The sequence below is a fragment of the Cimex lectularius genome, unplaced genomic scaffold (assembly GCF_000648675.2).
Source record: "Cimex lectularius strain Harlan isolate CLEC.00 unplaced genomic scaffold, Clec_2.1 scaffold29, whole genome shotgun sequence".
NCBI classification, from domain to species: domain Eukaryota; kingdom Metazoa; phylum Arthropoda; class Insecta; order Hemiptera; family Cimicidae; genus Cimex; species Cimex lectularius.
This window is the reverse complement of record NW_019392675.1, coordinates 1502314-1518099: the sequence shown is the minus strand read 5'-3', so window position 1 is coordinate 1518099 and position 15786 is coordinate 1502314. Positions and strand designations below refer to the sequence as shown.

General features: G+C 36.9%; 1 protein-coding gene across 1 annotated transcript in view; it reads right to left on the bottom strand.

Moving 5' to 3' along the window:
- The window catches only part of LOC112126413 (neuroendocrine convertase 2), a gene marked incomplete at its 5' end in the record, with an annotated part of 56976 nt that overhangs the window by 9182 nt on the left and 32008 nt on the right, over positions 1-15786 (bottom strand). Inside the window, one exon of the mRNA XM_024225440.1 lies at positions 6318-6530. Within this exon, the coding sequence (XP_024081208.1) occupies positions 6318-6530 (213 nt within the window). The remainder of the gene's footprint in view (positions 1-6317; positions 6531-15786) is intronic.

Genomic DNA, 15786 nt, shown 5'->3' with positions numbered 1-15786 from the left:
TTCTGAACGCAATTAATGGTCATACATACACTTAAAATATTTTTTTGTGTATGGCGATTAGTGACCGTTAATTAATAATTATTTGGATATCGTGAGGTGCGGTCTTGTGTGACGTAGGTTTTAGAAAAACATTTTCTTTATCATGCCAACGTTTCGATCTTTATTGAGATCATCTTCAGTGCTCAAAGTGTTTGTTTTCTGCGTAATTGTGCTATTCTTGTGTGTTGTGTTGAGAGTGCCCAGACCACCTCGCCGTACCTGAGGAAGACCCCATACCGGTGGACAAACGCTTTAAGTTAATCGAATTTATAAATCTAAGGGACTCCAAATAAATGGGATAAAATTACCTCCCAACGATCTTTCCTTCAGTCGAGACCGCTGGTCGGTTTTCGAGGGAACAATATTTTCATTTTAAAACCTAAAACAAAAGGTCTTCCCTTGTGGTTTCCCCTTGCACATTTACATTTTCGTGATTTTCTTTTCTATATAGTTATATTATNGCCTTCAATTTTCGATGCACTAACATTCCTTAAAATTAAAATGGATTAGGAGAACTGTGAGCAGTAGCAGCTTTCTGAACGCAATTAATGGTCATACATACACCTAAAATATTTTTTTGTGTATGGTGATTAGTGACCGTTAATTAATAATTATTTGGAGATCGTGAAATGCGGTATGGTGTGACGTAGGTTTCAGAAAAACATTTTCTTTATCGTGCCAAAGTTTCGATCTTGATTGAGATCATCTTCAGTGCTCAAAGTGTTTGTTTTCTGCGTAATTGTGCTATTCTTGTGTGTCGTGTTGATAGTGCCCAGACCACCTCGCCGTACCTGAGGAAGACCCCATACCGGCGGACAAACGCTTTAAGTTAATCGAATTTATAAATCTAAGGGACTTCAAATAAATGGGATAAAATTACCTCCCAACGATCTTTCCTTCAATCGAGACCGCTGGTCGGTTTTCGAGGGAACAATATTTTCATTTTAAAACCTAAAACAAAAGGTCTTCCCTTGTTGTTTCCCCTTGCACATTTACATTTTCGTGATTTTCTTTTCTATATAGTTATATTATCTAAAATTTTCTAACTAAGAAGAGGAAAACAGTCCGGAACCCATTACTCTACCAATTCTCTTGGTTTTACAAACACTAACATTAAAAGTTTTAAAACATACACACACCAACTACACTGTACAAGGCTATGGTGAGGCCAATCTGAGAATATGGTTCATTGGTGTGGCTGCCCTATACTAGGCTCCCATGTCATGAGATTGGAGTCGGTCCAAAGGAGATTAACGTTCAACCGTGACATTGGAGACTTAAATGATGTCCAATAGAGGACCAACCCTCACATACATAATCATTTAGTAAGTAAAACGAAAAATAAAAGACCGATGCAAATAACATACAGCAATGGCGAGTAATCAAACTACGCTACTCACCTTGCAGAAAACCGTCAAGAACGCTCAACAATAAAGACAGGAAACTACAGCACGACATACAAAACGGACGAAAATGAACATAGAAAATCTGGAAATTGGAAAAAAAAAACAGACTATTAAAACACATACTAGACTTTACAGAATAACAGAGACACGTTGAAGATGACGTACGGTTAGAATGAAACGAAACCTTGGTGGGGAACATTTGGAATATCTCTTAAGTTTAATCATTTCAAGCAAAAATCACCATGTTAAGATAGTTTCAAAATTATGCCTAGATTTTGGATAAGTAGAGAAGTGGAATTTATCTCCAAAATTTTTCCTTCCGGTAGTCTGTGAACTATAACATTAAAACTGAAATAACAAATAAAACTATAAATAACTGAAATTTATTTTCACTCGATTCATCAACTTACTTCTGTATAAAAGGACATCGCACCTTCATTCGCCCGCCGCTTAAAAACTGTTTTAATATAGTCTTTTATAAACTCCGAACTACAAACTGTCATATTGTTATTTTTTATGTTGTTTCTTTCCGTTTGCCTTCTCCGGACGCCTTTGCATTTCAAAAGGATCCAGAAGGAAAGAAGTCGTTGCGCTCGCCCTCACGTCCTAGCAGGCTGGACAGTAGGAAAGAAGATATTTCCTATTTGCTCATTCTTTTCTTCCCCTGTGCAGAGACCTTCCTATCCTTATTTTGCTTAGAGTTAATATTAATTTCATTTATTTTCGTTAACCGTTGAATCCGGTTGTACTTTCCTTTCTTTTACCTTTCCTCTTCCCAATCTCGAAACTAAAATTCGCAGAAGATAAGCGTAGTTTTCATTATTTATTATTATGTTTCTTTTTTTAATTTTAAATTTAATGTCTCCCTGTCTAAGAGAGAGGAGTCCTCCGATTTCTCTTCATTATTAACTGAAATCACCCGGCACCGATCGCTGTCCAGCTTTCTAAAATTATTCGGAAGCAGAAATCGGCGAAAGAACAACGAAACAATAAGTTTATCAAGCTCTAATTTTTCTCTGTTTTTGCCATGTCAGTTAGTTGCACATTGTCGAAAATTTTGATGGCCAGCCATTTGTTGTATGAATGTGTGATGTGCAGATATTTAAAAAAAATCCATTAAGCTATGAAACAATATACAAAAAATATAAAATTACCAAGTTTTTCATTTTTTCCTCGTAATTCGTACATTCGTGTTTATCAGGAGAATTTGGCCTGTTATAGAAAGGATGTTAATGGCGAGCACGCCATTAACAAAATAGCCAGCCTTTCACCATTGAGGACTTGGAATTCCAGATAATTAGATGTTTTCGCCCTTTTCATTTTTTCTGCTTGAAAAAGCTTCCTAACCATTCCGATGCCGTTCAAGGGAAATAATAAAACATCTCGTTCACGAGGAATCCACCAAATAAAATATAACGAAACGAAAAATAAATATTTACGCTCCTTTTGTGAAATAAAATAAATTGCTCTATAAATACTCTAAATAAGAAGCTAAAGAGATTGTAAATAATTATTGTTCCGACTATCTCCATTATGATGACCGTTGTTTCTATAATTGGAAAAAGGTGAACATGAAGGTCTATTTTTCGTCATACATTGTGTTTGTAAGTCGCGTAAACTTAAAAACACAATGTATGGCCGAAACTCAAAATTAATTTTTTTGAAGACACCGCAATAAACAACTCTTGGTTTGATCATAATTTGGAAGAACTCGGTTTGTTAGGGTTCATCATGTTCTGCGACTATGCTCGTTAGTTGGCGCCGCTGGATGGATGGCTGACAAGTATACGGCTGCAGGCATGGACAGTGACGACCTCATGACTGTAAGAGAGAGGATGAGGTGTCAACTCAGCAAGTACTTAATACCGAGGAGCTTGAGCGTCTTTTTCGTAGGCTCAGGTATGCATCCTCTTGTCTCCACTACTTCACCGGTCGCCACAAAGTAACTTTTCCTGTGCAAATTTTTGAGGATATCCCTCCGCACCGCGTACCTTTGTGTCTTGAGGTCTGCCCATGTGTCCAACGCGCCGCATTCTCCTAAGCCATGGCTAGGTCTAGGATTAGTACTCGACGAAGTCCGGCCGGTGCCCGGTGGGGAGCTTCCACGGCGACCTGGGAGCTTGTGTCACGAACACCGACGACGAGGACCTGTAGGCACGAATCTTTGTGTGATTCTCTGGGCACGTCGAGAGGACGTGAGAGAGCGTATCTGTGTCGGCCCCACTTCTTCATTGGGCTGGCACTTTCGTGTCTGCCCTTCCAACGCCAAGAGAGCCAACGATTGCCCACAGCGTCGCCGGCAAGATCTTAACTCCGAGACCGGTTGCACCCAAAGCCGCCAAATTATATAATCCCCCCCCCGTAATGCCGTTTGGCAAGCAACCCTCGCAAGTGGTGGGCCCCTCCCGTGCATACTCACCTGGTTGGCCTCTTAGAGCACCCCGATCCGCGGGTCGGAAGCGACGACATCAAGCACTAACGCGAGGGCCACTAACGCTCTTAAGGAAGGAAAATTGGAATGGCATAATTATGAAACTAAGCATACCAGACCAATCAGAGTAATGGTTTGTGATCTCCATTCCTCCAGCAAATCAGAAGTTATAACCGCCGACCTCCAAGAACAGAGCTACATAATATTAGAAGTTGTAAATACAATAAGAAAAACTAAGGATGACAGCGGTAAGGAAGTTCAAACGAAAATATCAATAAAAGTTATGAAATTCAATACATTTGTAAAATGAAAGTTAAGATAGAAGCACTGGGAGCAACAAACTGAGAAACAACTTCCTCAGTGAAAAAAGTAACTGGTATTCTGACATACATATAAATATTGTAATCATACTACAGTGTGTGTGAAATATGCTGGAGACCACCTCACGGGACTATCCACCAAACCGAGAGACTGGTTGTGTGCGCAAATTGTACCAAGGCACATCCAGCGAGCCGCAGGGGTGCCAAATCGCAAAAGCGTTACAAAAAAGGCGACAGGTAAACAATAATCAAATGGAGTACAAAAGTAAAGAAGTGATTTCTGGAAAATCGGAGGAAGGATTACTTGCCCAAGTGGCTTCAAATAAAATGACGAATAGAATCTTCCAGTAACTACATTTGAAATGATGCAGCAGATGATGGGTCTGTTTGAATTTATTTCAAAAAAGACTGACAAGACTCGAAACTTTGAGTGCTTCAAAGTCCAAAATGAATAAAGAATTGTTGAAAATAGTAACGTGGAACGCAAATGGGGTCCTAAACAGAAATCACGAATCGGAAGCTTTTTTATTTTCCTACGACACATGGCAGAACAGTCTTTCTTAAAAATTACGGACTAAAAAACGGGGCTACAAAAGGTATCATGCAGTTTATCCTAATAACAAAGCAAGAGGCGGCAGTGTGGTCATAGTTAAAGATAACATTAACCACTACGAAGAACGACACCTACAAAACGAAGAGCTAACCATCATTTCTATGAAATGGTTCAAGCAAAAATTAAAAATGGGCGCAATTTATTGTCCACCTAAACACATCGTTAAATCTTACATCTATACGAACCGAACTTCCTGAAAAATCTAGGAGAGAGGTACATTGTACGTGAGGGCTTTAATGCTAAACATGTTGACTAGAGTTCAAGATTAACAACTAAAAAAGGAAAAGAACAAAGAAAGATCGACAGAAGGGATGCCACTATCATTCCACAGGCAAGCCAACTTATTGGCAAACAGATAGTAATAAAATACCTGATCTGCTAGAGTTTTTCTATCAAGAAAAGTCTTACATAATTTGATTTATGTTGAAGAAAATTTTGATCTAAGCTCAGGCCCCTCTCCTATCATATAATACAACATGAAAGGTTGATAAAAAAAATAGACCTAAATCATGCGACTGACTGGAATAGTTTTGTATTTCAAATTGTAAAAGCCATCAGGCTAAATGTTAATTTAAAAACAAAAGACTAGTTTGATCGTGAAGCAGACAATTTCAATATTATCATACAAGGTGCATTTTGGAATAATAGGAAATATTTTTTCAGAGGGACATTTTCATTTTATTTTAATTGTATTGACTTATCGAATCCCGAGTTTAATTTTGTTTTTTCTTTACCCTAATTTTATTTGTATTAATTAGAAGTCATAAATTGTTCAGTTAACCTGTCCGTTTATTTAACTCTCTTTATTATTTCTATTCAAAATTAATATTTACTTTCACTGCTAGTGTAACCCGAACCAGGTTCGTACCTTAGTGGTAGTGAACAGAGTCTCCCGATTGAATTAAAAATACTGCGATCCCAACCCCTATTGTTTTTTAATTGTATTCGTGGATAAATGTATTTATTAGCGAGAAAGGAGTGTATGTTCTAAGGTCGATTGTATGTACGTGTGAATGATGGTGAAATATGCAGTATCTTGACAGTACCACTAAGGTACGACTCGATTCTGAATCTTTACTAAAGTGAATATTATTGAAAAATCCTGAGGGCACGTGGTTCAGCAAAGTACATTTCGCAAAAATGTTTTGTTCCATTAAAATGAAATATATGGACTTAAAAAAATGGAGCTTCACGACTCATTCTGCTCATATACCCGATGTGGTAATTTTTTCCATCTATGGCAGACTTTGGTTCTAACCCGGATGTACAATTCAAATGATTCACTCGCTGAAAAATGTTTCAGTTACATTAATGTTAAAATGTATTATGCATTAAAAAATTGCGTTTGAAGTTAATTGAGCGTTTTAAATTTAACATCGACTAGACTTTGGACGATGGGCATTAAGGCCAAATGTACAATGCATCGGCCAATGCCAATCAAGTGAGTAGGCAAGATCGATTACTGTAATGATTGATAAATTGCTGTTGTGTTTTTGGAATGTCCTTACCACTCCTGTATTTGGATCTTTGGCGCCGTTGCTGAAAGTGGATGCCAGTGTCGATGAGCAACTTTCGTCGTAATGGGCGTTCTGCCCGTCGTTTATCGCACTGTTGATTGATATCGTCCACATGGATGCTGCATAGCCGTCGCAGTTGCAGTCGTCCTCCTCGCCTCCGTCTCCGCTGGCCCACACATAAATATTTCCTAAACCATTTCGACCCTGAAATCAGACAGAAAATAAATTTAAAAAATTATAATATCCAACATCAGACTTTCTTAACTTTGAGTATTTCTTTTCAAACATTACACGTTAAGTCAGTTTTCATTTAAAAAGAAAGCTTTAAAAAAACTGGGTATATTAAATATTGAAGTTTCCGTAAACAAACGAGGGAGAATGACTAATAATTAGTTAGTACACATTTAATTGAAAATGACTCCTCTTGAATTTCTTGAAGGTTAGTCAGCATTGAAATGAAAGGATTCACCCCTCCTTTTGTAGCTCCGGATATAAGACCTCAGTTTTATTAATTTAATCCTAACTACGTCTGTATTGAATACTGGTATTTGATGATATGTGTATTGTGAGAGTATAATATGTATTTTACCTTATACCTTCTGGCTATTATTAACGATATGATTGTATAGTTATAATTATGCGTTAGCTTTATATTATGCTTTCAAATAGATACCAAAAAACAAGAGATGTTAAAAAAGCATATTTATTTAACAATTTATACAATATTAAATAATGACGATTATAAAATACTACATGGTTATTAATTAATTAATTATTAGAAGTTGGTTATCGCTGATATATTACTAATGCTAATAATAATGCTATGGTTATTGACTTTTTATTATTAGATTGGTTTTTTGTGACAAATTCGTATATGTGTGTTCAAATTTGGGGGGGTTATTGGGAAAAAAGGGCCAGGGGCAACGGTGGGAATCGAACCCACGACCGCAGCGTGAGAGTCTCTCATGCTAACCACTCGGCTACCGCGGTCCCCAAGATTGGTTATATAGTTGTATAATTAATGCATTAACGCTCCATTGTGAGTGCAAATCGATAGCAATGACAAGAGAAAAACTTATTTATATATCTATAATTTTCAAAAGTATTGATTTATTATTAAATTATTATGAATTGTATTAAAAAAATTAAGGTTAAAACATAATAATAATATCGTTGAGTATGGTATCGACACTACAATGATACATCATAAAGCTAGGCGATCAGGGATGACGTGATGAAGTTAAAAAAAACTTATTTTCTGATGTCGAGCTTTCTTTCGCCTGATTTGACGTTTACTTATTATACCTTTCTCAAGACTCTGTTTAATTAAGTGCAATTTTTTTTACAGCTTACACATATAAAATTATGATTATTGAACTAAGGTAGTTGAAAACCTATTTAAAAACAAAACAAAAAAAAATTTATGATTAGTGGTCCTAATAGGAGGGACCAGACAACTCAACCCAGCTCACCGGGAGAGATAACCACTAATTAAGAATCCTCTCCGAATCCTCCTGATAGTAATAGTGGCCAGGCATTAAATGTATACATGACAATTACTTATGTTAAGGAAATTTAAAATAAATTGTTAAATACTATCAAACAGCAGGACATTAACTGTGAACTTTGTAGTGGGACAGAGCGGGAGGATTTGTTTCATTTCTTAGTGATTTGCCCTACATTTGCTTCTGTAAGGAAACAATATTTTTGTAGAGAAGCTCAGTCTAGTTAGGTTCTGTTAGAATATATTAATCGCAAGGATTGGACCGTATTAGTAATTTTGTAAAGAGGTGTAAAGAGGCTTATTCTCTTAGAGCCAGAATCAGAAGCACTTGGTGAGGATGGAAGCGGCATCACATTTCGGATTCCCCTGAATAGATGAAAAGCTCATCCTCGACTTAATATTGTTCGTGTGTTGTGAAAACCCATTGGCTGAGTCGTATATGTACCTTTTCCTACAGGCCACCTTTGTTCCAATATTAACACTGTCGTTTGTTTTTGGCTTAAGTCCCAATAATTATCGTAAACATTTATTATTTGTTTTCTATTACCACTTGTAGTATAAAATATAATTTATTATTATTTACTTTTACTTTTATTATTTCCATTTACTTTGTTTTGTTTTTTATTTAGTTTAATTTATTAATTGAGGTAATCAATCATTATAGGTAAACATAAATGAGTGAATTCACTAATTTCGTGATCCGCTTGACCAATTAATATATTACAATTAATTAAGGTTTTTAGTTGAGATAATAAAGTCAGTGACAGGAGCGGGATTCGAACCCACGACGTTCGGCTAGATACGCCGCTGCTCTACCACTTGAGCTATCGTGACCTCGATCCACTCGGACATTAACTTCCCATCTCAACCCCACCTTTTGAAATTTCCCTCCTTTTTGCCATTTTTTTGTAACTAAACTTTCCACATATTAAAGAAACAAGAGAAATAAAAAAATATATTTCATGATTGTAGAATGAGTACTCTGGTATGAGTACTCTACTAGAATGAGTACTCTGGTGTTTCGTTTTGAGAGTAAAAATAAGTTATTAGCGGGAATGGAGTGGATTCGACTCCCATATATGTAATATTCTTGGGGGAGTGAATGTGACCAGTCTTCTATGTTTGCGGAAATATGTATTGTAGGTTTTATATCTTTTCTGTAGTAGCCAACCTGAGGAACAAATGGGAAGCCAGCATTTTAGGATGTAAACTTAATTTGTACATAAAAGCAGATAGTTATACTGCAAATCGGGTCTGGAGGGTGAGGAAAAGTAGACGAGGCGGCTAAGGTCGAGTCCTCCCAACCTCCGACCAGAAAGTGGCTGCGTCGGTGGGCCGAGAAACTTTCACGTATCAAGAGCACTGACGATAGGTGGTCCCCCGAGGTTCTGATTCGTAGAATAAGGGTGAGATCCGATTACCCGAGAGCGTATAGGATGCCATACGATATGAGAATTGTCCTTGAGCACGGCAGCGAGTCTTTGCAACCTCTGTTCCGATTTTTGGGGAAACCTTCTATTGCATATAGATTGTTTTAAGTTTCCTTTTTTTTTGTACGGAGAGTGAATGTATATATTAGAGTGGGTATACTGTGTGAGAGGGCCGATGGTGAAATATTGAGTACCCATCGACTTTCCATTAGATTAGTTAGCCTTCTCACACTAAACAAAATTTAAGATGCTTTTGATACCAAAACTACGGTCACCTTTCCACTTATTGCCATCAAAATCCAAAATGTTCGATCTGCGCAAACTGTCATGAGACAAATGTCTATCCTGTCAAGGTTAGGTTGCCCTAGATGTGCTAACTGTGGCGAAAACCTCGAGCCTCTGAGAGCCCCTTCTATAAACACTTCTAGGCAAAGGATTTAGAGAAGAAAACCTCGGTCAGGACAAATCAACAGAAGTTTCGGATGCATCCTGATCGATTACCCCCTCCTAATAAATCCCGCATCAATCCAGCCTGTTATCAACACACTAACGTGGCCATGAAGGATCCAACCTCGTCACTCTGTTAAAGGAACTGAAGAGCATACTTAACTTTTCAAAATTAATAAATCTACTGAAAAATACCTTGTATCAATTTAAAAGTTCATCTCATTCTTTTACCAAAGTTTGCATTTTAGCGGAGGCGTTTCTTGAATAATGTGTACTCAAAACAGCAATGCCATATTATCTTGTAACCTACTAACTTGGAACTGTAATTCTATGACAAACTGTCTGATTTTCTGATTGACATTTGTGGCCTAGTCGAAACTAAATTAATTCTTGAAAACAAAATAAGAGTACGTAACTATAAAATGTATAGAAACGACCAAATCACACATAAAGGGGGAGTTGAAATTTTAATAAAGACAGAGTGTAAACACAAACCTCTTCTACTCCCACCACTTAATTCCGTAGAAGACGTAGGAGTAAATATCAAATTGCCATCATATGTTGCCATAAGCTTCCCAAAAAACGATTAATAGAATCAGAACTTTCTCTACTTTTAAATACACATTCTTAAGTAATTCTTCTATGGGAGTTTAACACAAAACACGCCGCCTGGAACGGTGCTTACAATAACAATAACCGTGCTTAAAAAATCGTACAATTAATCCCTCTAAAATAACTTTGCTTTGGTTACTCCTGATGTTCTACATACTTCCCTCCTTCCCCAAGAATTCTCCGTATCCTAGAAATGTTTATATTAAAAAACACGTGAGTACACAAACCCACACAGTCTCCCTCTTTTAAGTTCAGATTATATCCTATACTCTTGTACTTCCCAGGTTCAGCAACAAAAAGCTAACTGGAAAAAATGTCAGGATTCCCTGGAAGGAAAATTCTATCTGCCCCGAACGAATAAGAGCGTAACGACTTAAAATTGTAACTCCGGAGTACATCTCTAATTTTATTTTTTGAAAAACCTAAAACCCATACAACATTTCGGAGAGAGGAATAAGGTTTTTCGCAAACACACACTAAAATAATCAGCCCCTCGTCGAAATTCGCTGCCGGTTTCTTGGTGATGGGACGGCAACTGATTCTTATCTCCTCATGTTGCGAGCAACACGAGTAAACGTTTTGTGGTTTACTCTGGGGCGATCAGGAAATTTCTGGGTGTACAACTCGACTGCACACGTTCAGTACCACCAGTACCAATAAAGCAGTCGTACATATCAACTCGCTGTTGATCGGAAAAATGTACTCTTCGGTTCATTTTGAACTAAATACTGAATGTAACAAATAGGTACGGTTGTAAAATTTATTTACTTCCAGGAATTAAGATTTGCTCTCATAATGCGAGTTTGACAAACAATGATAGAATATAAACAATAAAGACAATTATTGTTTACTTTAGTGAGGAAGCAAATTATTGGAATTAACAAACGAAAGGCGTTTTTTCAAACTTTTCAAACCATAACTTCGTGATTTTTTGACCAATATAAAATCCGAATGCACAATTGTTTTCAGCGTAAAGAATCCTTCAAAATGATATGTCAGGATATATAGGGTCGTGTTTGAATGATTTTAATTTGAACTGGTCGTTAGGTACCCTGTACAATTTTTCTCCCAAAATAGGTTACAATTTGAAACTAGTATTAAAATATTAAAGAATATTATTTTTGATAGCGTCATTGGTTGAAGAGAAATTCAGCCGGTCCATCTAAAAAGGACACCCGGTATAATATGTAATTAGAAAAGAATGTATTTAAATGTGCGTGATTTGGGGCCGATATAACGAAGCTAACAGCCCCTGGAGGCCTACCTCGATGGCTGGATGGATATGACCGAGGTCTGACCCCGGACTGCCAACATCCGAGGGATGATTCAAGAGGCCTGCCGGTAATTTATTGTAAATTAGAAAAGTTGGAATTAACGGCGGACTGTGAGAAGTTTAACTCCGTGCACGTGTGAATTGAAATCAGTAAACAAGAAATACAATACTAAAAACAATAAATAACGAAATCTACACTAACATGATCAATAAATGAATAAACAAAACGATAGATAGGAACGAACAAATTACAATACTATTATTACCGGAAACAATACGTTTATCACACAAACTCAAGATGTCATCTCGCGATCATAAATTTTGAATTCAGACTCCCAAAACGAAACGGCTGTAAAACATCGCGATTCTGTGATATTAGTATTTCAAAATGGAATAAACTGCCAACGTATTTACCTCATCTTAATTGAAACGTAATTGAAAGTTGGATTGTCATTTTCCACATTTTCTGAACTCTGAGAAAGAGCGTTTGCGTTAGGCTTTCTCTACCTCTCAGGATTTTTCCAAGGATTTTCTTTACCACAACAGGCCTTACTTGCTTTGTGGGCCGTGAACGGAAAGCTTTAACCTAATTGCCTCTCCTGAAATCGGATTTCTCTCGCACACACACGCACACACACACACTCTTTCTCTCTCTCGCAGAAGATCTAGGCTGACTCTTCCCAATTTCTTTTCTCACAATGTACGAAGTAATCCTTCAAGTAGTAAAATAATTTTTTGTTAAACTCTGTACTATGATATGAGCTAAGATTGATATCTGTTCTTTAACTATGAGTCAAATTATTTGTATAAGTACCTTGATTTAGTTTAGTTATGTATGTAAGAGATATAAGATGTAATATTCGGAGTGTGTAATATACTGCGCCCTTTGAGAGCTATTGCATCCACCGTTATACACTTATAGTAATAGCAGAAACTTGAACCTGTTTCAGTAGTTGAATTTCTTCCAAGTTAAGTTGTACATTCCAAAACACTTCTTCCTGTGGGCACCTGTGGCGTCACAGTTTGTTAGAAGGTGTGTTGGTGTCTCCTCTGCTTCTTTGCAGAATCGGCACATGCCGTGTTGGGTTATGCTAATCTTCTTCAGATGTCCATGTAGGTTGTAGTATGCTGACAAGAATCCCGTCATGATTCGAAGTTTTCCTGCTTCTTTTGATGCATTCTGTGATTTCTTTCCTTCCAAAATTTGCTACAGGATTTTCTTGAATTACTTAAATCCGCTGTTTCCTAACTTGCCTTGCAAGGCATCTGCTCTCTCGTTGCCCTCTAAAGTCTAAAAGTTTCCACGTTTCCTACAGAGCAGAGAGTGACTTTGTTTTGCCTACCTTTTGGTTTTGCAATTCAGCACCGTCTTTGAACTAAGGATGTATGAACTTATTTGCTTTGACAGCTGCTTCATCAAGCAGAAGAGCTATATGTTTGTTTTTGAACTCTTTTTTTAAACTGGAGTATGTACATCTTTCTTTTGCATGGACTTCAGCCTGAAAGATACTGGTGTATTTTCCCACGAGTGCTTGATTCCAGGACTGAACACCTGCCCCGAATTTTCTTGAGCTCTAGATCCATCAGTGTATCAGAAGTGGTGCCGTTTCCCTTTTTTTTTGGTATATAGATTTGTTCGAAAATTTTTTTCTGAATTTTAATTAATCGTTTAAATGAAAATTCTGTTCATCCGTCCCTTGGGGCCATGAGTATCGGATGTTCCTTAATTAGCATCTCTCCATTTAAATGTTTTAGCCGTTTAGAGGTTTCTCTAATGTTATTAACCTGTTTAACCTGTGCCAATATGACAAGAAACGACCAACAAAAAGATTTAATAGTTACTGATAATTACAAGAATTTCATCTTAGGACTTAATTCGTAAGGCTTACAACCACTTAATGTGGTGTTGCAGTTAAAAGTGCAATGGAAACTTCATAGGACTTGCTCGCTTGTTTGACAGAAAAGAAAGATCCAAAGCGAAAAGTTAAACAGTGGGAAGGAGGAATGATTCAAGAAGACCCATGATCTTTTAGACTTAGCATATGATATTCAACCTCTGATGTAGAGTATTTTTAAATATAAAATAATAAAAAACTGTAAAAAATCTAGAACTATTGTCTAGGACGATAATCCGAACCGCGAACAGTCTCAAAGCCTATAAAAAGGCCATAAACCTTTTCAGAGAGCAACAGAGGGTGAAGTTTTTTTGTCAATGAAGCGCTTCATCCATAATAAATTTTATGAAAATGTTATACAACAAGAATGATTCAAAGACATTTTAAACCCTTTAAAACGATAATACCTAGTTTTGAAAATTTCCTAATAATTATATTTTTCTACATCCCTGAATGTTCTTCACACAGTTTTCCTTGACAGTGAAATCCACTTCTTTGGAGAATTAGTGTCAATGGCTAAAATTCTCGAGAACACCTAATGCGATCAGTAAGATATTATGAAGAGCCCCCTTTATAAACAAGCATACGCAGATGATCAAAAGATGGGAGGCGTATGTCGAACTTTTGCACACAACGTCCTCCTCCCTGACCTAACTGGAATCCGCTTATCTCAAATAGGATTACAAGTTCTTTTACCAAAAACCTTTCTTGGAGATGGGGTATTTTTCTATAAAAAGCATTCAATTCCGCATACATCGGTGTATTTGGCCAACTGCCGAAAAAACAACATGAAACTCCAGCCTTACCACTCATTTTGCACAATTCAATGCAATTGTTGCATGTGGTAATTATTTACAACATAATCTTTTTATGTTCTGAAAGGAAAATTTTTATTTTATTTATTTCTCTTTTTCTCTTTTCATTTTTATCTTTTGGTTTGTTCTTGGACAATGACCGTCACAAGTGGTCCGATCCGCTTCTTACAGGGAAGGTGAATATAAAGACGACCGCAAATCCTAATCCAGGGGATGAAAATTCTTAATTAGAATTATTTAAAGGCAATAAGTTAATCTTAGTCTCAATCTCAACCCTAGTAGTAATGTATTAATTCGGGGAAAATCTTTTTGTGGTCAATGACAAAGGTCCTTTTCACGTGTACCTAGAAAGCAATCAAGCGGATAGTCTTACGGGAGGATTAGCGAAATTGCACGCTATGTCCATTAGAAAATTAATTCATAATAATCATCAGAAATTTCGTCATGAAATTAGGAGCATCGATAAAGCAGCCCGGAATAGAAAACGCGTGATATTCGCGTTCTTTCATGGAGTGAACCTCCTAGTTCTAGCAGATTATATTAAAAGCAAAAATATTAGAGCTTAATTCTTTTCCTCCTAGTGAGGGAGGATGTAATCAGGGGTGGACCCAGTACTAACCAATACGGAACTTGTACAAAACTTTACAATCGAAAGTCCGACAATAAATTTTATCTGTAATAAGGTTCAAAAGGCAAATAAGTAAGCAAAAACCTTCGACGGCACCCGGAAATTTGGTAAATACAGGAACCGCTCTGATCAAATTTAAAGGACAGATTTTACCCGAGTACGTGATTCAATATGTGCGTTGCAAATTGAGTCTTGTCAAGAATGTGGTATCATGTTTTAAATGTTTGCGATGTGACGAGGAGCACTGCAAAGGTAGTTTGAAATGTGCGCATTGCTTAGGGAGTCAGGATAAAAAGAGACTGCGAATAAACAGACTCCTTGGTTTAATGCCTGCACTGTAAAAGTTCCTGTTCATATTTCGCTCAAACAGAATACCCGGATATAAAATTAAAATTGTGATGGCAGCCCAAAATCTATCCTACAATGATGCGATTTAGGTTGTCAATAAAAATCTACGCAAAAGCTACCATAGCCCCATCGGCGAAAGACACCTCAGCGTTCCCCATTCTTTCTCCCCAACCACGTTTAGTTTGAATATGCCTAATAAGACGCCTCAAGAGAGAGAAAGTACTTCTCCCCCTGGGAAAGGTATGTCCCAAATCTAAAAATGGCTTTACAATCCTCTGATTCCTACTCCAAAAAAAAAAATACCCCAAGAGGATTAATTGTTCAAAAACCCTATCGTCCCAATGAAAGGTTGATAAGAAGAATTTAAATTTTTTGATTATATCGGAATCGGAATTCTGTGTAATCAATTTAAGTAGAAAAAAGGAAAGTGACTATATGTTTGTGCCCTCCAATTTGCAAAATATCATTCAAAACAGCCTAATGAGACTTTTTTCAAATTAAAGGGGGC